The 21,543-nt window shown below is 49.9% G+C and overlaps 1 protein-coding gene across 1 annotated transcript; it reads left to right on the top strand.

Annotated features, from left to right (window-relative positions):
* Window positions 1-1,597: 1,597 nt before the first annotated feature.
* LOC135893174 (TRPM8 channel-associated factor 2-like) lies at window positions 1,598-21,047 on the top strand. The gene is made up of 7 exons (XM_065420974.1): window positions 1,598-2,214; window positions 5,621-6,612; window positions 7,613-7,707; window positions 8,683-8,896; window positions 9,896-10,135; window positions 16,804-17,141; window positions 20,793-21,047. The coding sequence occupies exons 1-7, from the start codon at window positions 1,598-1,600 to the stop codon at window positions 21,045-21,047; spliced, it is 2,751 nt and encodes a 916-aa protein (XP_065277046.1).
* Window positions 21,048-21,543: the final 496 nt, after the last annotated feature.

Below are 21,543 nucleotides of genomic sequence, written 5' to 3' on the forward strand. Positions count from 1 at the left end.
CCCCGCAGTGAGGGGCGCCGCGCAGGACGGTCAGTGGGAGCCTGCGTGGAGCAAGGAGGAGACAGCTGGCCGGGTGCGGCGACCAGCGCGGCCAAGGGACAGAACCGTTGGGGGAGGCAGGACACGGTCCTGAGTTCAGGTGAGCTTCGCCCTCCAACGCGCCGCGCCTGGGGCCTGGCGCAGCCGTCTCCTGGGGCGAGGGAAAGTGAAACTAAACCCCGCAGCGCGATGGAGGGGAAAGGGCAGGCGCAGGTGCCACTTCCAAACACTGACACCCCCCCCCCCAGTGGCACTGTGCCAATGTGGGGATCCGGCCCTGATCCCCAGGGAGATCCTTACCTACTCCCTGGGAGAGCCCGGCTCTGTCCTCCTTGCCCCTGGGTCCCCCCCGGAGGGCGAAGTACTCAGAGCCTGGGAATGTTTAGAGACCCTGCAAGCTGGGGGCATTCTCAGCCTCCTCCTTGCTCATAGGTTCCCCCGGGCCAGAAGGGACCGTTGTGATCATCTCCTCTGACCCCCTTGTATTAATTCTAATGAACAATGCCACATTATGCAGTATTCATTTTTGAAAGTTTATAATAAGCAATGCTCCGGGGGGAAGGAAGGGGGGGGGTGCACGTTGGAAATTTTGCCTAGGGCGCAAAATATCCTTGCACCAGCCCTGCCTCTCCCCATATATGGATCAGATCCAACAGTTCAGTGGTGGTCCAAGCGGGAGCCCGTTTGATGCGATAGCCAGCCATGCTCACCTGGGGAGCCACCTGGAAAGCTCCTCTGGGAAGCCAGCAAACAGGAAATGAGATTTAAAAGTCCCGGGGCTTGCAAGGGGGAGGGGCGGGTTGGCCGCAGGGCAGCGGAGTTCAAACCGCTGACCAGAGCGGCAGCAGGGGAATTGTGGGATACTTTCTGGAGGTCAATAAAAAATGAAAAAAAACCTTGTGGTGTCTGCACTGGCTGTTTGTCGACAATAAAGGGAGGGGAAAAGACAAAAGTCTGTCACAGGGGTGGAAGTTTTTTGTCGCCAAAACTAGGCGGTTTTTTTTCGAAAAAAGTGACCCTGCAGTGTGTACGCTATCGCTGGTTTCTCGCCAAAAGCCAGTCTGTCAACCTGGGCTGGGAGGTGTGCTGCTGTGGGCTCCAAAATGCTGTGTACACATACCCTGGGCTTGTCTACACTTGAAACACTACGGCGGCACAGCTGCTCTGTTGTAGCACTTCAGCATAGATATCACCTATGCCGATGGGAGGGGTTCTCCTGTCGCTGTAGCTAATCCACCTCCCTGAGAGGCGGTAGCTAGGTTCACAGAAGAATTCTTCCCAACCTAGTGCTGTCTACATGGGGCCTTAGGTTGGCTTCACTATGCCAGTCAGGGATGTGGATTTTTCATACCCCTGAGCAACATAGCAGGCTTGATCTAATTTTCTGCTGTAAGACAGCCCCCAGTGTGTGCAGGGCTGGCACCCTCTTTTGTAAACAAAGCCCATTTGCTGTGGGCTCCTCGTGGGACAATTAACATGGTCATTGACAGTCACTTTTCAGATTCGAGCTGCACCCTAATAATCTTTTTCCTTCCTGTCAGATAAAAGGAAACTGAAGATGAAGCCTGCTGCCACCTATGAGCTGCTGGTGGATGGTGTTGGGCAGTGGGATTTTACTGGAAATTTTGTTCCTTGTGAGCTGTTGCTCACAGGAGACGCTGCATTCCCGGTGTTGGTAAGCCCTGAGAAGCAGGTACTGATCGCTGTTTCTCACTATGGGAAGGGACGGATGGTGGTCGTTTCTCACGAGGAAATCCTGAAGAATCCCAACTTTTCCCAGTTCCTTAGGAACGCGGTGGACTGGCTCAGACCCTCCCCAGAGGTGCAGGTTGGAATCCATAGGAGCCTGGATCCTCTCTCTCAGCTGCTTCTAAGGTCCAGCACTAAAGTGCAGCCTGGCGTGGGGCTCAGTGCCTCTCTAGGGGTGTACTGTACAGATGCCTATGACGACGCTCAGGCAGAGGAGCTGGTCCACTTTGTAAAGGGAGGTGGGGGCCTGCTCATCGGTGGTCAGGCCTGGTACTGGGCTAGTCAACACGGTGCGGAGAAGGTGCTGTTTGAATTCCCTGGGAACCGAGTGACCAGCGTGGCTGGCGTGTACTTCACCGGCAATACAGTGGGGCCAGGGATCTTCAAAGTCTCGGGAAAGATCCCAAAGATCCCCTTGATTGTCCCGTGAGTAACACTTATCACCTTTCCCATTATTGGCTTTGCCCCAATAAAGTGAGAGTTTTACATAAATGCCAGAGAAAGGGGGGAAACACCCCATTTTCAGATATCCGGGGTGGTGGTGAAGGTGCAAATCATTATCCGAGCAGGGAAGGGTGGGGGATCCTTTAGTTAATCAAACCCTAAATGAAAAAGAGCGAGGTGTCCTGGCTAGTCATTTGGCACTGGGTTAAGCTATGGAATCCAAAAGGACTGCTTCCCTCCCAAGAGAAAATATCCGCAGGGCCATGAGGGGGAGGGGGTCATGTCTGTGGGCACTGAGCACTGACTGTCTAGTAGGCTCCAGGGAGTCTATTGCACACAGGATGAGGAGAGCAGTAATAGCCATTCTTGGCCCTTTCTCTTTTCTCAGCTGTGTACTCTAGGATTGTGTGACGTTGCAGGCACCTCAGACAGAACAGGGAGTGTGACCCGTAGGGTGTCCAGATAGCAAGTATGAAAAATGGGACTGGGGTGGGGGTAATAGGTGCCTATATAAGAAAAAGTCCCAAATATCGTGATTGTCCCTATAAAATGGGAACATGCCTGAGGCATTCATCATGCTCTAAGCTGTTTGAGGAGGAACACAATGCATCCCTCAGCTTCGGGATGCCCCTGCTGCTGCCACAGCTCCCTTGCCAACAACAGGCAACTAGCTGTTTCCCTGCCCAGCTCTCAGGGCCAGCTTGTCCCCTGGATCCCACCTGAGCCAGGCCCTCTCAGCCCTCAGGACATTTCTTCCTTTCTTCAGTCCCCTACGGATTATGGAGCTCTCTACTGGCTGAGTACTGAACTGAGTAACCCAGCATCCTTCACTGGTTAGCCTCTTTCCCTGCTGCTCAGCCAAGGTGAGGGGAAGCTACTGAGTACCAAGCCAGCAAGTTCATTGAAATACTGTACTATTTAAAACGTAGTTGCAAGAATTAATGGATTTAATCTGCAGTGAGGGGATTTCAGTTAAATGTTAGGAAAAAACTTTCCAATTCTAAGGATAGTTAAGCACTGGAACAGACTTCCAAGGGAGGTTGTGGAATCCCCATCACTGGAGGTTTTTAAGAACAGGTTGGACAAACACCTGTCAGGGATGGTCTAGTCAGCGATACTCAGACTGGGGCTGGCAAGCCGCATGTGGCTCTTTAATGTGTCTCCTGAGGTTCTTTGCAGCACATGATATTACAACACTGATTTAATTATTAACTAGTCTAAGTTATTAACCAATCAGGATGCTTTTATGCTGTTATTAACCAACTAAGTTATAAACTTGCATGAAGTTATTAACTTCTTTGCTGTGAGAATAATATTTATATACAAATATTTCCCCATCGTACTGTTAACATATGAATAGCCCTAAAGTAAATGATATAATGAATTCATGCTACTGTGGCTGTTTTGGGTAATGTTGATCACTAATTTGGCTCCTGAACCACTGATGTTTAAGTATCACTGGTCTAGATGGTCCTGCCTCTAGATGACCCCTGGAGGTCCCTTCCAGCCCTTCATTTCTATGATTCTATATTTTAAAAATTCCAATTAATGAATGTGCTTTAGAAAACAGACACAGAGTATTCCTTATGTTACTTGGATAATGCACCATGCTTTCGGAGTCCCAATCATCTCCCGCTGAAGTCAGTGGGAAGTCTCCTATTGGCTCCGGCAAGAGTTGGACGGAGCCTTTATGACTGAAATGCAGCCATCTTGTGGGTGGAGCCTGGCAGGCAGACTGTGCCTCAGGCCAAGAACAATAGGTGTAAAGCTTTGGGTTTACACAAGAAACCAGACAAGCTCCCAGCTGGCCTGTGCCCAGCCATCTTCGTCCTGCCCCCACTCCCAAGCTGTGCCTGGCACAGTTCAGAATCTGGGCTTCTGACTTCCATAAAGTGCAGTGGGGTCTTTAATGACCACAAATGTTGCTTTGCTTTTACAACATGGCCACTTCATTTCATTGTAGTTAAAGCCACAGCTGTTGTAAGAAAATTTTCCCCACAGATTTTTGTCTCCCCAGTCCCTTCCCCTTCCCTAGCACTGTGTTATGAAACTCCATTTCTCTCTTCCAGCTGGATGACTGGTTTTGTTGCTCTCTAGCTGCTGGGTTTGTTTTATTACAAAGGTAAAGAGAATCTTTGCCGTAGGATGTGGAAAGGTGCTCAGGACACAACTACAAATTAATGTCATTAAGTTACTTATTACAAGTTGCTGATTGATTGTCATGTTCTCACCTGCAGGGCATTGGCAACAAGGTGTGTGGGAGGCTTTCCTCTCAGGAAAGTTGTATGGAGATTATCGTGCTTTGGGAATTTTTACTTAGGGTGGAATTCACCCTATTTTGAGAGTTTAAGTGGGGCTTAAATGGTGCATTCACCGTGTTCTGGCCGCCAGCATAGTTGTAAATTTCACCTGTAGCAAATAAAACTGAGCTTTAAGGGATTGGTGTCATGTGTGGCAAAGAAGCTGGGAGAAGAAATCAAATGAGGAGGCCAGAGTTTTTAATTCCTGCCCTGTGGACACACAGGTGTTATTTACTCTCACACTCTATCAAGCGGTTGGTTTTTTTGTTTGGGTGGAAAATTCAGAGGTTCCAGATAGCAGCAGATTCATCACAAGTGACAAAGGGAAAATTACGTTTGGTAAAATTATACAGCAAAGTCAGGGGGAAATAAAACCACAGCACTCGACACGGCTTTAACTGCAAGAGCCATGCAGGGGCAGCACAGGATAAAATGATAAGTATGAGTGAAGAGAAATAGGAGCACTGGGAAGCAGAGGTTAATGGCTAGGAAAAGGGTGGCTATGCTTTACAGAGATCAGAGACTTGTTTCAGCTTGAGTCGCTGATGTGTATGTGTGGACAGAGGCAGTCCTCTCTTCTGAGCAGTAGCAGTGGGATAGTTAAGGAAAAGGCACTGGCAAATCTTTCAGGCTTGACTAGAGGATGCATTTCTGAGGTGGCTTAGGCATGCTAGGCCTCATAGTTTTGCCAACCCCAGGAGTTCAAAAATCATGAGTCAGGCCAGTGGAGATTGGCTTAGAAATCAGGAGAGCTAAAACAACCCAAAACACACAGTGAAGGTTGGGTTCTTTTTCTTTGGTCTCCTGGGTTCGGAGCCTCTAGATCACACCTGGGACACGTTTTCAAGCTCAACTCTGAGGCTACAAATGGACTCTTTAAAAACGAAGGCTGAGACTGCAGTTCAGAAAAACTCCACCTAGCACCAGACTCACTATAAAATTGTGAGGGGCAGCACCAAAGAGTGTGGGCAGGGGAGGAGATGGGCTAGGGATGGCCTGTTGTGTGCCCCTAGCATCCCTCATGAGTCTGTGATTGTATAAAGGATGTTGGGATTGGGCCTAAACAGGGATGCCTCTTGATTTTGCAGGCACGGGGCTAATCTCAGCCAGGATGTAGAGCTTCTCCTCAATGGTGTGTCGGAACTGGATATAGTGACCGGCGGGGTGCCCTCCCCACTGCTGGTGCATGGGGTGCTGGCCTTCCCCCTCGGCCTGGACAGCTCCCACCGCTGCTTCCTTGCTGCAGCGCGCTATGGCCGGGGCCGGGTGGTGGTGGCTTCTCATGAGGGCCAGCTGTGTGCCCGAAAGCTGGCAGGGTTCCTGCTCAATGCTGTACACTGGTTGGACGCTGGGAGGCAGGGGCTGGTTGGGGTTGCTGCCCCCCTGAAGGGGCTGTGTTCCCTGCTGTCCCAGGAGGGCCGGAAGTACCGGGTATCAGCGCTGACGGGCGACATGAGCGTCTACTGCTGCCCTTCTCACAGCGACCAAGAGACAGAGAAGATCCAGGCCTTTGTGGCGGAGGGGGGAGGGCTGCTGATTGGGGGGCAGGCCTGGTACTGGGCTTCCCAAAATCAAGGCCAAGCTGCCGTTGCCGGATACCCTGGCAACAAAATCCTCAACCGCTTTGGGATCAGCATCCTGGGCATGACCCTCAAGGCAGATAAATACGCAGCACTGCTACCGGGGGAGCTTCCCCGTCACTACCACTTCCGTCAGGCACTCTCCCTCTTCCAGAGGCATGTGGACAAGGAGGAGGCACTCAGAGCTCCCCTGGCAGACTGGCTGCATAGACTAGGGCAGGACTGTTCTGCCTTCCTGAAGATCCCAGCTGAAGACTGCCCTGCGTACTCCTCACTCCACCGCATCCTGCTCAAAGTGCTGCGCAGAGGTGGGATCCCGCAGGTCAGCAAGACGAACCCAATCAAGAGCAACTCCAAGGAGGCAGCTCTGCTGTGCCTGGCCACACAGCTGTCCCAGACCATGACGGACTGTGCTGTCCTGGTGCAGAAACCCACCGATGGGGTCTGCATGCTCCCGTCCAGCTCTCCTATCACCCTGGAAATCGATGGCACAAATACAGGTGAGAGGAGCAGTCTTTCCACCTTCCCCATGTAGAATCACATGGAAAACACGTGTGTGTGTCTCTCTCTCTCTCTCTCTCTCACACACACACCCCCCCCTGCTAAGATTTCACTTTAACACCAAAACTCATACTTCCCCATGTGCCAATAACACACTGGCTATTTCCACCAATCAGACGGGTTGGTGTCAAGCTTGTACGTTTGCGTGTGATTGTGGGGCACTGCATGTGTGCGCTGGGAGTGATTCCATGTTAGAAGTGACAGTATTGTGGAGTTGCAGTCTGAGTGTATGATGTAAGGGGTGTGAGTTGTGCTTGCTGTGGGTGTGAATGGTGGCTTAGTTGGTGATTGCATAGACCTTTTTTTCGGGCTGGATGTGGAGTCTTTATTCACACTGTTGCATACTTACTCGCATAAGTAGTCCAATGACCTTCAATGGAGGAGGCAATCTGGCCCTTAGTAATTGTGCTGAAATATACTTGATCAACCTTAACTCCAAGTTAAGGGAGGGTTTCTGCTTGGGCAGTATAAAGAGCTCTGAACTCAGCTGCTTATCACAGCTTTACAGTCTCTGCTGGGCAGCTGATGTTTGCAACTCCCTAGGGTGGCTGTCTAGAAACAAGTCCAACTATAGTGAAATGTCAGGGTACTCATGTGTTAGTTAGGGCTAGGGGAAAAAAGCCCCTTATGCTAAAATTTCTCATGCTTTCAGCCAAGCAGCACGTTGTCAACAGGTCTGGTAACACACAGGCCAATTCTGAGAGTTCTGAGCAAGAAAAAAATCAGATTCTTTCTTCTCACTCTGGCAACTCAAAAAAACTGCATTACTTTAAGCATGGAAATGGGCAGGGGCCAGGAGTGCTGAGTAAGGCCTAGGTCCTCGAGGTATTTAGGTGCCTAACTCCCATTATTTTCACTGGGAATTAGGTGCCCGCATGCCTTTGAAGACCTGAGCCTAAGTGCTCTGTATTCAGACCTCTCTTCTGTGATTCCCTACAGGTGGGACAGCATGGATGAGTACAGGACTTTACCTACCTGATGGGAACACGGCAGTGATAACGTTTCCTTGCATGGCGACCAGTGCTGGTCTGCAGGTGATTTCTATTAACCCAGCTGGCCTTTATACACTGATACATTTGTGAGGTACCCATATCAGCGAGATGAGTTGCAACGGTTCTCAAGAATCAGTCTGTATTATGCCTAGGCCTGCTCCTTTCTCATTCCTTATGCTCTCCTGCCATCTTGTGGCTGTTTCATGCCTTTACATTTTTAAAAATTCCTCACAATTTCTTCTGCCCTCTCTTAACTGTTTTATGCCTCCCCATTTTGCTTTGTTGGTTGGATTATTTCACAGCTCTCGCTGCTCCCTGAGGTGCTGTGCTCTCCACACTATATCTGCTTCATTGTAGCTGTGCAGGGAAGCAAGGGAAGGTGGGAAGGGGATCAGGCAGCTGCTGACATTACTGAACAAGGTCCTGCTGCAGTAAATTGCAGACATCCGTGTGTTACCTTACATGACGCTGATGTTGGTGCAATGAGCCCTGGAGACTGAATTTTTCTCTAACCAGGGATGCCTGAGGCAACAGCCGAGTCAGCATCTCACCCACACATTGTACTTTCTACAGTTTGCTTCCTCTTTGCTCTCAAGGGACACCTCTAAGGGTACGGGGGAATTCAGTCACTGTGGCCCTGCCAATCCATGGCTCCTGTGTTGAGTCTTCTAATGAGGGAGGCATTCCAGCCCAGGTCCTCAAAGGTGCTGAACTCCCAATGAAATCAGTCAAGCCACCTAAATACCTTTGAGGACCTGAGCCTTAGTGCTAGGGCTGTAGATGGCTTTGTGAGGGGCACAGCTTCCCTCTTACGAGCTGCACTGAGCTTTATGATCTCTTGCTTCACATACAGCAGTCAGACAGCAATTGCGTTTGGTCACCACAGGGCTGGATGGCAATCAGTGCCCTGCAGCTTTGTGGGCTCTACTTCAGACAGGCCCTGAGGCAGAGGGAGTGGGGCTGCAATCTGGAGCCTGGAGTGCCTGACCCTGCTCTTCCTGCCCTTCTGTTCCCCAGGTGCAGATCGGGTGTCACTCTGATGACCTCACCGCTGCAAAGGAGCTGAAACGGGCCCCCATGGTGATACGCAAGTGCCAGGTCAGCTGCCAGAAGCAGTCAGTCTCCTGCCTCTGGGGCGGCCTCATTTACATCCTCGTGCCAGGGGGAAGCCAGCTGGGCAAAGTGCCCATCACTGTGGAAGGGGCAGTCAAGGTTCCCTACTTCAGACTGGGTAGGTGTTCATCCCTTGGGGCCTTTCCCCTGAGCCCCTCTCAAAGTGCCACGCATGGGCACCCAAGCCAAAATGTGTGGCATTAAATATAACCAGAGTCCAAATGGTTAAAATAGGAATTCCCAGAAAAATGACAAACTGGGATTGTTATTTTCTTTCTTTTTTGCTGAAAACTGTCAACTTTTTATTGCCCTCTTGAAAGATTTCCACCACCCCTTTCCTCATTCCTCCCCCTTTCCCTGTGCTGCCCCTGTGTGGCCATGTCCTGTCACTACAATAGAAATCCACAACCGCCCCTTTGATGTGTATGCTGCATTTCCCATCAGTCTTCTCTTTATTGGTTTACGAAATTTCTTTTTCCTCCATCAGTCCAAACAAAACCAGTGCATTGCTATTTGACGCCTGCCAATCTCACTCGCTGGAAGAGAAGTCACTTAGAGAAATGTGGACAGCGACTCAGGTGTCCCCTGTGAATCACCCCATATTGATTTGGTTTTACTTTGTTTTTTTGGGGGGGAGGAATGACGTGGATTTGGGACCCACTTTTCACAAGCTGTGGACTTGATTTGCCCATAACATGCTTAAATAGCATGACTGTTTGGATGTATAGAGGGGGGACTCATGTAAAGATAGGAGATAATTACTAGACAGGAGGCTCAGCAGTGAAATGAGGAAGGATCTAGTGCTTAAGGCAATGAGCTGCGAAGTTGGAGATTTGAGTACTGTTCTTGGCTCTGCCACAGCCTTACTGTGTGGCCATGGGCAAGTCACTTAATCTGACTATCACTACCGGGGGGACAGTGATAGTTCCTAGGAAAGCTGTGAGGATTAACTTATTAATGCCCATCCAGCATTTAAAAAATGTGAAGTGCTCTATAAATGCCAAGTACTATTATTCCTGAGAGGAATTCATGATGAAGTCACACATTTGCAGCCAACACTCAGGGAGTGTAACTGAGAGACTGGGGTACATTTAATGTGTTTTCCATGTTGCTACAGGAGAGACCTGTAAATGCCAGTGGCTGGCCAGCATCCGGCACTACCCTGCTCCCTGGGCCGAACTAGCTACTGAGAACATTATTCTGACTGTGCCTGCTGACACCATCCGCCATATAGAGAACCCAGAGCCTCTTCTGACCCTCTGGGACCAGATCATGCTGGCTATAGCTGAGTTGGCAGCAGCACCAGTGAAGTTCCCAAGGCCAGAGAGGATTGTAACAGACGTCCAGATCTCAGCTGGTGGGTGTATGGCAGCATGGTCCTAGCAGGGTTTCCAAAAGAAGTGGCTTTAGGCAGCAACTTTAATTCATTCAAGGCTTTTTTGTTAAACTGAAACTTCAGACAAATGCAATGAGTCAAATAAACATGTGACCTGCATAGAGCTGAATGTTTCTAGTCCCTCATGGTGCTTCTTTGTGTCCTTAAGGGTGTCCATAGAATCATAGAATCTCAGAGGTGGAAGGGAACTCAGGAGGTCATCTAGTCCAACCCCCTGCTCAAAGCAGGACCAACCCCAACTAAATTATCCCAGCCAGGGCTTTGTCAAGGCGGGACTTAAACCTCTAAGGATGGAGATTCCACCACCTCCCTAGATTCATAGATTCTAGGACTGGAAGGGACCTCGAGAGGTCATCGAGTCCAGTCCCCTGCCCGCATGGCAGGACCAAATACTGTCTAGACCATTCCTGATAGACATTTATCTAACCTACTCTTAAATATCTCCAGAGATGGAGATTCCACAACCTCCCTAGGCAATTTATTCCAGTGTTTAACCACCCTGACAGTTAGGAACTTTTTCCTAATGTCCAACCTAGACCTCCCTTGCTGCAGTTTAAGCCCATTGCTTCTTGTTGTATCCTTAGAGGCTAAGGTGAACAAGTTTTCTCCCTCCTCCTTATGACACCCTTTTAGATACCTGAAAACTGCTATCATGTCCCCTCTCAGTCTTCTCTTTTCCAAACTAAACAAACCCAATTCTTTCAGCCTTCCTTCATAGGTCATGTTCTCAAGACCTTTAATCATTCTTGTTGCTCTTCTCTGGACCCTTTCCAATTTCTCCACATCTTTCTTGAAATGCGGTGCCCAGAACTGGACACAATACTCCAGCTGAGGCCTAACCAGAGCAGAGTAGAGCGGAAGAATGATTTCTCGTGTCTTGCTCACAACACACCTGTTAATACATCCCAGAATCATGTTTGCTTTTTTTGCAACAGCATCACACTGTTGACTCATATTTAGCTTGTGGTCCACTATAACCCCTAGATCCCTTTCTGCCGTACTCCTTCCTAGACAGTCTCTTCCCATTCTGTATGTGTGAAACTGATTTTTTCTTCCTAAGTGGAGCACTTTGCATTTGTCTTTGTTAAACTTCATCCTGTTTAACTCAGACCATTTCTCCAATTTGTCCAGATCATTTTGAATTATGACCCTGTCCTCCAAAGCAGTTGCAATCCCTCCAGTTTGGTATCATCCGCAAACTTAATAAGCGTACTTTCTATGCCAATATCTAAGTCGTTAATGAAGACATTGAACAGGGCCGGTCCCAAAACAGACCCCTGCGGAACCCCACTCGTTATGCCTTTCCAGCAGGATTGGGAACCATTAATAACAACTCTCTGAGTACGGTTATCCAGCCAGTTATGCACCCACCTTATAGTAGCCCCATCTAAATTGTATTTGCCTAGTTTATCGATAAGAATATCATGCGAGACCGTATCAAATGCTTTACTAAAGTCTAGGTATACCACATCCACAGCTTCTCCCTTATCCACAAGACTCGTTATCCTATCAAAGAAAGCTATCAGATTGGTTTGACACAATTTGTTCTTTACAAATCCATGCTGGCTGTTCCCTATCACCTTACCACCTTCCAAGTGGTTGCAGATGATTTCCTTAATTACTTGCTCCATTATCTTCCCTGGCACAGAAGTTAAACTAACTGGTCTGTAGTTTCCTGGGTCATTTTTATTTCCCTTTTTATAGATGGGCACTATATTTGCCCTTTTCCAGTCTTCTGGAATCTCTCCCGTCTCCCATGATTTTCCAAAGATAATAGCTAGAGGCTCAGATACCTCCTCTATTAGCTCCTTGAGTATTCTAGGGTGCATTTCATCAGGCCCTGGTGACTTGCAGGCATCTAACTTTTCTAAGTGATTTTTAACTTGTTCTTTTTTTATTTTATCTGCTAAACCTACCCCCTTCCCATTAGCATTCACTATGTTAGGCATTCCTTCAGACTTCTCGGAGAAGACCGAAACAAAGAAGTCATTAAGCATCTCTGCCATTTCCAAGTTTCCTGTTACTGTTTCTCCCTCTTCACTAAGCAGTGGGCCTACCCTGTCTTTGGTCTTCCTCTTGCTTCTAATGTATTGATAAAAAGTCTTCTTGTTTCCCTTTATTCCTGTAGCTAGTTTGAGCTCATTTTGTGCCTTTGCCTTTCTAATCTTGCCCCTGCATTCCTGTGTTGTTTGCCTATATTCATCCTTTGTAATCTGTCCTAGTTTCCATTTTTTATATGACTCCTTTTTATTTTTTAGATCATGCAAGATCTCGTGGTTAAGCCAAGGTGGTCTTTTGCCACATTTTCTATCTTTCCTAACCGGCGGAATAGCTTGCTTTTGGGCCCTTAATAGTGTCCCTTTGAAAAACTGCCAACTCTCCTCAGTTGTTTTTCCCCTCAGTCTTGATTCCCATGGGACCTTACCTATCAGCTCTCTGAGCTTACCAAAATCTGCCTTCCTGAAATCCATTGTCTCTATTTTGCTGTTCTCCCTTCTACCCTTCCTTAGAATTGCAAACTCTATGATTTCATGATCACTTTCACCCAAGCTGCCTTCTACTTTCAAATTCTCAACGAGTTCCTCCCTATTTGTTAAAATCAAGATAACTCATTCCAGTGCTTCACCACCCTCCTAGTGAAATAGTTTTTCCTAATATCCAACCTAGGCCTCCCCCGCTGCAACTTGAGACCATTGCTCCTTGTTCTGTCATCTGCCACCACTGAGAACAGCCTAACTCCATCCTCTTTGGAACCCCTCTTCAGGTAGTTGAAGGCTGCTATCAAATCCCCCCTCACTCTTCCCTTCTGCAGACTAAATAAGCCCAGTTCCCTCAGCCTCTCCTCGTAAGTCATGTGCCCCAGCCCCCTCTGCTGGACTCTCTCCAATTTGTCCACATCCTTTCTGTAGTGGGGGCCCCAAAACTGGACGCAATACTCCAGGTGTGGCCTCACCAGTGTCAAATAGAGGGGAGTAATCACTTCCCTCGATCTGCTGGCAATGATCCTTCTAATATAGCCCAATATGTCATTAGCCTTCTTGGCAACAAGGGCACACTGTTGACTCATATCCAGTTTCTCGTCCACTGTACTCCCCAGGTCCTTTTCTGCAGAACCGCCGCTTAGCCAGTTGGTCCCCAGCCTGTAGCAGTGCATGGGATTCTTCTGTCCTAAGTGCAGGACTCTGCACTTGTCCTTGTTGAACCTCATCAGATTTCTTTTAGCCCAATCCTCCAATTTGTTTAGGTCACTCTGGACCCTATCCCTACCTTCCAGCGTATCTACCTCTCCCCCCAGTTTGGTGTCATCTGTGAACTTGCTGAGGGTGCAATCCATCCCATCATACAGATAATTAATTAAGATGTTGAATAAAATTGGCCCCAGGACCGACCTCTGGGGTACCCCGCTTGATACTGGCTGCCAACTAGACATTGAGCTGTTGATCACTATCCGTTGAGCCCAACTATCTAGCCAACTTTCTATCCTCCTTATAGTCCATTCATCGAATCCATACTTCGTTAACATGCTGGCAAAAATACTCTGGAAGACTGTATCAAAAGCTTTGCTAAAGTCAAGGAATAATATGTCCACTGCTTTCCCTATATCCACAGAGCCAGTTATCTCATTATAGAAGGCAATTCGGTTGGTCAGGCATGACTTACCCTTGTTGAATCCATGTTGACTATTCCTGATCATCTTTCTCTCCTCCAAGTGCTTCAAATTGGATTCCTTGAGGACCTGGCTCCATGATTTTTCCAGGGACTGAGGTGAGGCTGACCAGTCTGTAGATCCCCGGATTCTCCTTCTTCCCTTTTTTAAAGATGGGCTCTATATTTGCCTTTTTCCAATCGTCTGGGATCTCCCCCCGATCGCCACAAATTTTCATAGGTAATGGCCAATGGCTTTGCAATCACATCAGCCAACTCTCTCAGCACCCTTGGATGCATTCAGTCATGGACTTGTGCATGTCCAGTTTTTCTAAATAGTCCTTAACCTGTTCGTTCACCACTGAGGGCTGCTCACCTCCTCCCCATACTGTGCTGCCCAGTGCAGCAGTCTGGGAGCTGACCTTGTCTGTGAAGACCGAGGCAAAAAAAGCATTGAGTACTTCAGCTTTTTCCACATCATCTGTCACTAGGTTGCCTCCCCCATTCAGTAAGGGGCCCACACTTTCCCTGACCTTCTTCTTGTTGCTAACATACCTGTAGAAACCCTTCTTGTTACCCTTCACATCCCTTGCTATCTGCAACTCCAGTTGTGTTTTGGCCTTCCTGATTATACCCCTGCATGCTCGAGCAATATTTTTATACTCCTCCCTAGTCATCTGTCCAAGTTTCCACTTCTTGTAAGCTTCCTTTTTGAGTTTAAGCTCACCGAAGATTTCTCTGTTAAGCCAAGCTGGTCGCCTGCCATATTTGCCATTCTTTCTGCACTTCGGGATGGTTTGTTCCTGTGCCCTCAATAAGGCTTCTTTAAAATACAACCATCTCTCCTGTATCAGAGGGGTAGCCATGTTAGTCTGGATCTGTAAAAAGCGACAAAGAGTCCTGTGGCACCTTATAGACTAAAAGACGCATTGGAGCATAAGCTTTCATCCATCCTGAGTTCTAGCTCCAGGCAAGCAGCACACTTCTTGAGTTTCCTGGTCTGGATGGCAGATGGATGACTCCGTCCCCCTTAGGAGGGGGTCCCTGACCACCACCACCTGTCTCCTCCTCTTGGGAGTAGTGGTTGTGGAACCCCCATCCCTAGGACAATGCATCCCATGCCTTCCAGTCGATGGGGTCTCCTTCTGATCCCTTTCCTCAGACAACTCTTCCAAACCATTCTCCGTAATAGTACCTGTGCAGAGAGCCTGAAAACGGTTTCTTACCTATATCTGCATTGGGGGTACATGAGTTCTCCCCTCTTTTCTTCTGGAGGTCACATGCTGCCAATTTTCTTCCCCGTTCTGCACTGCCCTCTCTGATTCTTCAGCATGCTGTGCCTGCAGTACCAAACGCTGACTCCTATCCAGAAAGTCTTCATTTTCTCTGATGCACTGCAGGGTTGATACTTGGGTCTGTAGTTCTTTAACCTGGATCTGCTGAGGCAGAGTTCTGTAAACTACACAGATGCATGAAAGTGCAGCTCTACTCTGACAAGTGACTGTGTAAAAACGAACCCTTCTTACTTGGCAGTTCTGCTCCCTGGGCATGGTCAGACTCAGAGCTGCTGACATGAATGCTCAACTACATAGCTTTTATTACAGTACGGCTTGGAGAGAGCAATCTGGATTCTGTTCCTCCATCTGTCTCAGCAACAGAATTGTTGATTAAATTTCAGTGATAGGGCCTTGTAATTACACCTGTGCAAACCTACTGAAAATAAGGTTCAGCGGTGTCACCGAGGGAAGAATTTAAACTGTAGAACCTTTATTGCTGGTGATGATTGAAAAGAGGGAAAAAACCCAGCTTGACTCTGAGTCCAGGATGTGTTCCAATATTGGCATCTGGGAAAAAAACAGAGCACATTTTTACTTGTAAACAGAGCACATCTGATCTAGAGTCACTTAGATTTGAAATATGGCGCCTCAGGAGGCTGTTTTTACTGTATCACTTTTCAGAGCAGCACTTTGGGTGAAATTCCTCACTGTGCAGAGAGTCAGCACAAGGTTTGTGCTCAAATGCCGAACTCCTGATGCCTGGTTAAGTCACATGGAAATATTTTGTTGTAAACCTTAGTTTTAACTTGTGTTACCTTGGGCAGCTGCCAGTTACAGTGATCACATTCCGTGGACTTAAAATTCCTCAGGTGTTTCTAATGGACTAATGTTTTGCCTCTTTTTCTGGTCTTGAGCTCTTGCAAAATGTTGCTGGGGGCTGTTGAACAGCTCCTGCGCTCCTCCCAAGAGGTGACATCGCGTGAAAGGCAAAGTGATTCCTGAAATGCAGACATAGATAGTGTATGTGGTTTGTGAAGTGCTTTGGGACCCTTCAGGAAGATGCATTTCCCAGGGCACTTGGGAGCTGAACCTGGGTCTCCCTGCTCTGCCACAGCCTTCCTGTGTGACTTTAGGCAAGTCACTGAGACTGCATCCACAGGGTGTGATTGCAGCTCATGCAGACATACCCAAGCTATCGTTCATCTACCTAGCTCAGGTACTGGAGCAGTGTAGCTGCAGCAGCACAGACATTAGCGTGGGTTACCTGTGTGAGTAATAATCCAGGGCCAAGGGCTGGCTCGTGCAGCCCACACTGAAGCCCAGGGTGGTGCAGCCTCACAGCGCCAGTACCTGTGCTAGGTAGATCACAGCTATCTCGGGGGCACCTACACGAGCTGCAGCGGCATGCCGTGATTGCAGTACAGACATGCCCTTAGCCCCTCTGTGCCTTGGTTCCCATCTGTACAATGGGTATCACTGCCCAGCCCTGCCTCACAGGGGTGTGGTACGGATAAAAACATTAGCGATGGTGAGGTGCTCAGATAATTATGGCACTGAGGGCCTTATTCCTCAGCTAGATGAAAGGCCCTATGGAAATGGGCGGGACTTGCTTAGTCATATTTTAATAAAACAGCATCCATAGTGATCAAATGCACCATAAGCATGTCTGAGCATTTGGTGTTAGCACTCCCCATGTCTTTCCTCCAGGCTGGATGCACGCTGGCTACCCCATCATGGGCCACCTGGATTCGGTGAAGGAGATGGTGAATGTGGAACACATGCGAGCCACTGGCCTGTGGGGCCCCATCCACGAGCTGGGACACAACCAGCAGCGGGCAGGCTGGGAATTCCCCCCTCACACTACTGAGGCCACCTGCAACCTGTGGTCTGTCTATGTGCATGAGAAGGTGCTGGGGATCCCCAGGGACAGGGCCCACCAGGCTCTCCAGCCACCGTGTCGGAAGCAGAGGGTCACAGGTTATCTGGAGAAAGGGGCTCAGCTGAAGGACTGGAGCATGTGGACTGCGCTGGAGACGTACTTGCAGGTAACTATGGGAGAGGTGGGGTTGGAGATTGGAGTGTTTTCATTGTGCTCAGTGATCTCTTTGGCAGATAAACATCCTCAGGCTGGAGTCTGCAGCCCACACAAACATCTGCTTAGGAGCTGGACTTGTCGTAGGTCTATAAAGCACCCAGCAGCCACATGGATGGCTCAGTCTGCCATAGTGTTTTTCCAGGCCCTCTCTCTGCTGCAGGACTTTGGCAGACAGCATCGGCTCCTTTGCCTTGGTGGCAAAGCCCATCTCCCTCCTGGGTAGGAAAACAGGAGCTGTTGCTCTGGTTCTTTGCACGTTAAACTCAATAGGCGGTTACCGCCTAAATACCTTTGAGGATCTGGGCCCTAGTTTCTGTATGCCATCCGTGAAACAGGGATAACAACGCTGCCCTCCCTCACAGGGGTGCAGTGAGGAGAATACAGACATAACCATTGAGTAGGGTTACCATATTTCAACACTGAAAAAAGAGGACACTCCACGGGGGCCTGGCCCTGCCCCAACTCCGCCCCTTCCCCACCCCCAGCCCCGCCCCAACCCCGCCCCTTCCCCAAAGCCCCTGCCCCAACTCTGCCCCCTCCTCTGAGCACCCTGCATTCCCCCTCCTCCCTCCCGCTCTGATCTTGGTTGGGGGTTGCTAAGTGCTTCCCTGCTCCCCACTCGCCCTGCAGCCCCTCCGCCCCTGCAGCCTCTGTGACCCCTGCTCCCCACTCACCCTGCAGCCCCTGCACCCTGCAGCCTCTGCGCCCCCCACCTGCCCTGCCCCTGCACCCCCCGGCCCCTGCAGCCTCTGTGACCCCTGCTCCCCACTCGCCCTGCAGCCCCTGCACCCTCCCGCCCCTGCAGCCTCTGTGACCCCTGCTCCCGACTTGCCCTGCAGCCCCTGCACCCCCCTGCCCCTGCAGCCTCTGTGACCTGTGCTCCCCACTCGCCCTGCAGCCCCTGCACCCCCCTGCCCCTGCAGCCTCTGCGCCCCCCGCCTGCCCTGCCCCTGCACCCCCTCGCCCCTGCAGCCTCTGTGACCCCTGCTCTCCACTCGCCCTGCAGCCCCTGCACCCCCCTGCCCCTGCAGCCTCTATGCCCCCACCTGCCCTGCTCCCCCACTCACCCGGCAGCCTCTGCCTGCTGGGGGCTTCAGACGCTCGGACGGCAGCGCCGGTCCCTGCAGCCCCGGACGCAGCTTCCTTCCTGCCGCCGAGCTCGTTCCCCGGCCTGTCCCCGCCGGAAACAGCTCCCGCGGCGCCGGGTTCCAAGCTGCGCGGGGCAACGGGGCCACAGGAAGGGTCCCCCAGTGGCCGGGGGGTCCCCGCCCGCGAGGGAAGCCTGAGCCCCCCCGTTCCCCGCCTGAGCATTGTAGCTGGGGCAGCTGGGCTGCGCTGCAGACCCGGTGGATCGTGCTGGGCAGACCCTGGCTTATGCCTCCCTATTTCATAGAATCATAGAATCATAGAATATTAGAATTGGAAGAGACCTCAGGAGGTCATCTAGTCCAACCCCCTGCTCAAAGCAGGACCAATTCCCAACTAAATCATCCCAGCCAGGGCTTTGTCAAGCCGGGCCTTAAAAACCTCCAAGGAAGGAGACTCCACCACCTCCCTAGGTAACGCATTCCAGTGCTTCACCACCCTCCTAGTGAAATAGTGTTTCCTAATATCCAACCTAGACCTCCCCCACTGCTTGAGACCATTGCTCCTTGTTCTGTCATCTGCCACCATTGAGAACAGCCGAGTTCCATCCTCTTTGGAACCCCCCTTCAGGTAGTTGAAGGCTGCTATCAAATCCCCCCTCATTCTTCTCTTCTGGAGACTAAACAATCCCAGTTCCCTCAGCCTCTCCTCATAAGTCATGCGCTCCAGCCCCCTAATCATTTTTGTTGCCCTCCGCTGGACTCTTTCCAATTTTTCCACATCCTTCTTGTAGTGTGGGGCCCAAAACTGGACACAGTACTCCAGATGAGGCCTCACCAATGTCGAATAAAGGGGAACGATCACGTCCCTCGATCTGCTGGCAATGCCCCTACTTATACAGCCCAAAATGCCGTTAGCCTTCTTGGCAACAAGAGCACACTGTTGACTCATATCCAGCTTCTCGTCCACTGTGACCCCTAGGTCCTTTTCTGCAGAACTGCTACCTAGCCATTCGGTCCCTAGTCTGTAGCTGTGCATGGGATTCTTCCGTCCTAAGTGCAGGACTCTGCACTTGTCCTTGTTGAACCTCATCAGGTTTCTTTTGGCCCAATCCTCTAATTTGTCTAGGTCCCTCTGTATCCGATCCCTACCCTCTAGTGTATCTACCACGCCTCCTAGTTTAGTGTCATCGGCAAACTTTGGAAATTCCCCCCGGACGGGGATTTGAGCACCAAAAAGCCGGACATGTCCGGGGAAATCCGGACGTATGGTAACCCTACCATTGAGGTGCTCAGTTACTAGGGTAGTGGGGGCCAGGTAAGTACTGTAGATAAGAGTGGGGGAGCTGTAGTACAACTGCTTTCCCCCTCTCCCCCACCATCCCTTGAGTGGCCATTGGTTATACTCAGGCGGAGCAGTGCTGACAGGCCCTCCCCAGCTGGGCAGTGAAAACAAGCCAGTGTTGTTCCTGCCATCAGTCAGCGGAGCCCCTGAGGGTCTCCTTGCCTCTCTGCTGAGGTGAAGGAGCCAGGGCCTATGCATAGCATTCCCCATCTGGAAACATAGGAAATGCCGTACTGATCAGAGCTGAGGGCCAACCAGTTGAGTGTCCTGTCTCTGACAGTGGCTTCACCAGATGCTGCAGAGGCCGGTGTAAACCCCCTCTCCCATCATTTAGTATTATTTGTATAGTACCCTGGAGTTGCCTTACATATATATGATAAGACCCGTCTGGGCCCCAAAGACCTTACAATCTAAATAGACCCCAAACGGGCCAAAGAGAAGAGGATATGACACACTTTCTGTATGATCCCCAGTGTCACCTCTAATTTAACGTAACCTTGCTCATTAACCCTAATCCCCAGCCCACGCCCAGCCCCCCTTTGCTTTGAACTAATTCCTCAATTATTTTTATTTTTGAAAACAACCCCATGAATTCCCATTCCAGGCCAAAGTATGCCCCACCTACAATCTCCCGTCCCCTCCCCTTCTCTGCCCAGCCTTTGTACCACCTTCCTCTCCTGTCAGTCCTCTCCTTCCCTCTGTGCAAATCACCCTCCACTGCACATATTAGCAGCTGTCAGCAGAGGGCTGCAGGGAGGTTCCTGGGGCTATGAAGCCAGGTTGCTGCTGCTAGCACTGCAGCTTGGGTCTCTGGGCTATTATGTAATCGTGTGCATATGGAGATGTTTCTTCCTGTCCTTAGGCAATTTGTCTTATGCCCTGAACCATGAGGGTTTGTCACCTCACAGGTTTTCCCCCTGCCTAATGTATCTGCAGGTAACATTTTAAAATGAGACTGTCTACTGCTGGGGAACAATGAATGCCTGTGAAGTGAGAGGCTCAAAGGTTAAATTTAGATCAGTGAAGGGTTCTATCTCCATATTCATGAGGTGGTCATTACTATTCCTGATTGCATCATGAGGCTTTGCCTGAGGTGGGATCAAGCACAGCGTCTCATGTTATACTCAGGGACCAAGATTGTGTTTTTAACACTCCTCCTCCTTCCCCTCAGCTGCAGGAGGGCTTTGGCTGGGAACCCTTCATCCTCCTCTTCTCTGACTACCAGAAAATGTCCAATATCCCCAAGGACAACCCCTCCAAGATGAACCTGTGGGCTGAGAAATTCTCTCGGCAGGTGAACAAGAATCTGGCTCCTTTCTTTCTGGCCTGGGGCTGGCCTATCAAGGAAGAAGTCTCCTTGGAACTGGCTTCTCTACCAAACTGGGAGGAGAACCCAATGAAGCTATACAGACCTGGGAAGAAATAAAGTCTGGACACTTCGTCTCCAAAACTAATCCAATAGCCGCTTACCTTTCCTTTAAGCTGTACCAGAGTTTGCATTGGTCTAGCAGGTATACTTAGTGCTGCCTCAGCGCTGGGGGCTGGCCTAGATCTCTCAAGGTCCCTTCCAGCCTGACGTTTCTATGATCGTGCCAACACACTGTCTGATTCCGATTTTATATCCACAACCTCTATCCTTCACTGGACAGTGGGATATGGACTTACTATTCCCTATCTTTGCCCTGAATTCCATAGCTTGTTGCTCTCTCTGCGTGAAATCCCCCCATGCAGGGGGTCAGTAAAAGTCTATGTGACACCCAAATTCCTTGTAAACTGTGTTTTGAGGATTTAAGTAGTGCATAGGCCTGGTGCTGACCCTCTGCCTAGGGGGGAATTTCATCCCTGCTGTGCTTACTTCCTGCCGAACCTGTCTCTCCATGCAAATGGGTGGACTAATCACTGGGTTATCTCAGGGATTACAC

Source organism: Emys orbicularis, chromosome 1 (genome assembly GCF_028017835.1).
Source record: "Emys orbicularis isolate rEmyOrb1 chromosome 1, rEmyOrb1.hap1, whole genome shotgun sequence".
NCBI lineage: Eukaryota > Metazoa > Chordata > Testudines > Emydidae > Emys > Emys orbicularis.

Excerpts from the sequence above, each read along its gene's own strand:
- LOC135893174 (XM_065420974.1), top strand. The coding sequence starts at position 1,598 with ATGAAGCCTGCTGCCACCTATGAGCTGCTGGTGGATGGTGTTGGGCAG. Across the intron at positions 2,215-5,620 it reads AAGATCCCCTTGATTGTCCC|GCACGGGGCTAATCTCAGCC; the intron begins GTGAGTAACACT and ends TTGATTTTGCAG. Across the intron at positions 17,142-20,792 it reads CGCTGGAGACGTACTTGCAG|CTGCAGGAGGGCTTTGGCTG; the intron begins GTAACTATGGGA and ends CCTTCCCCTCAG.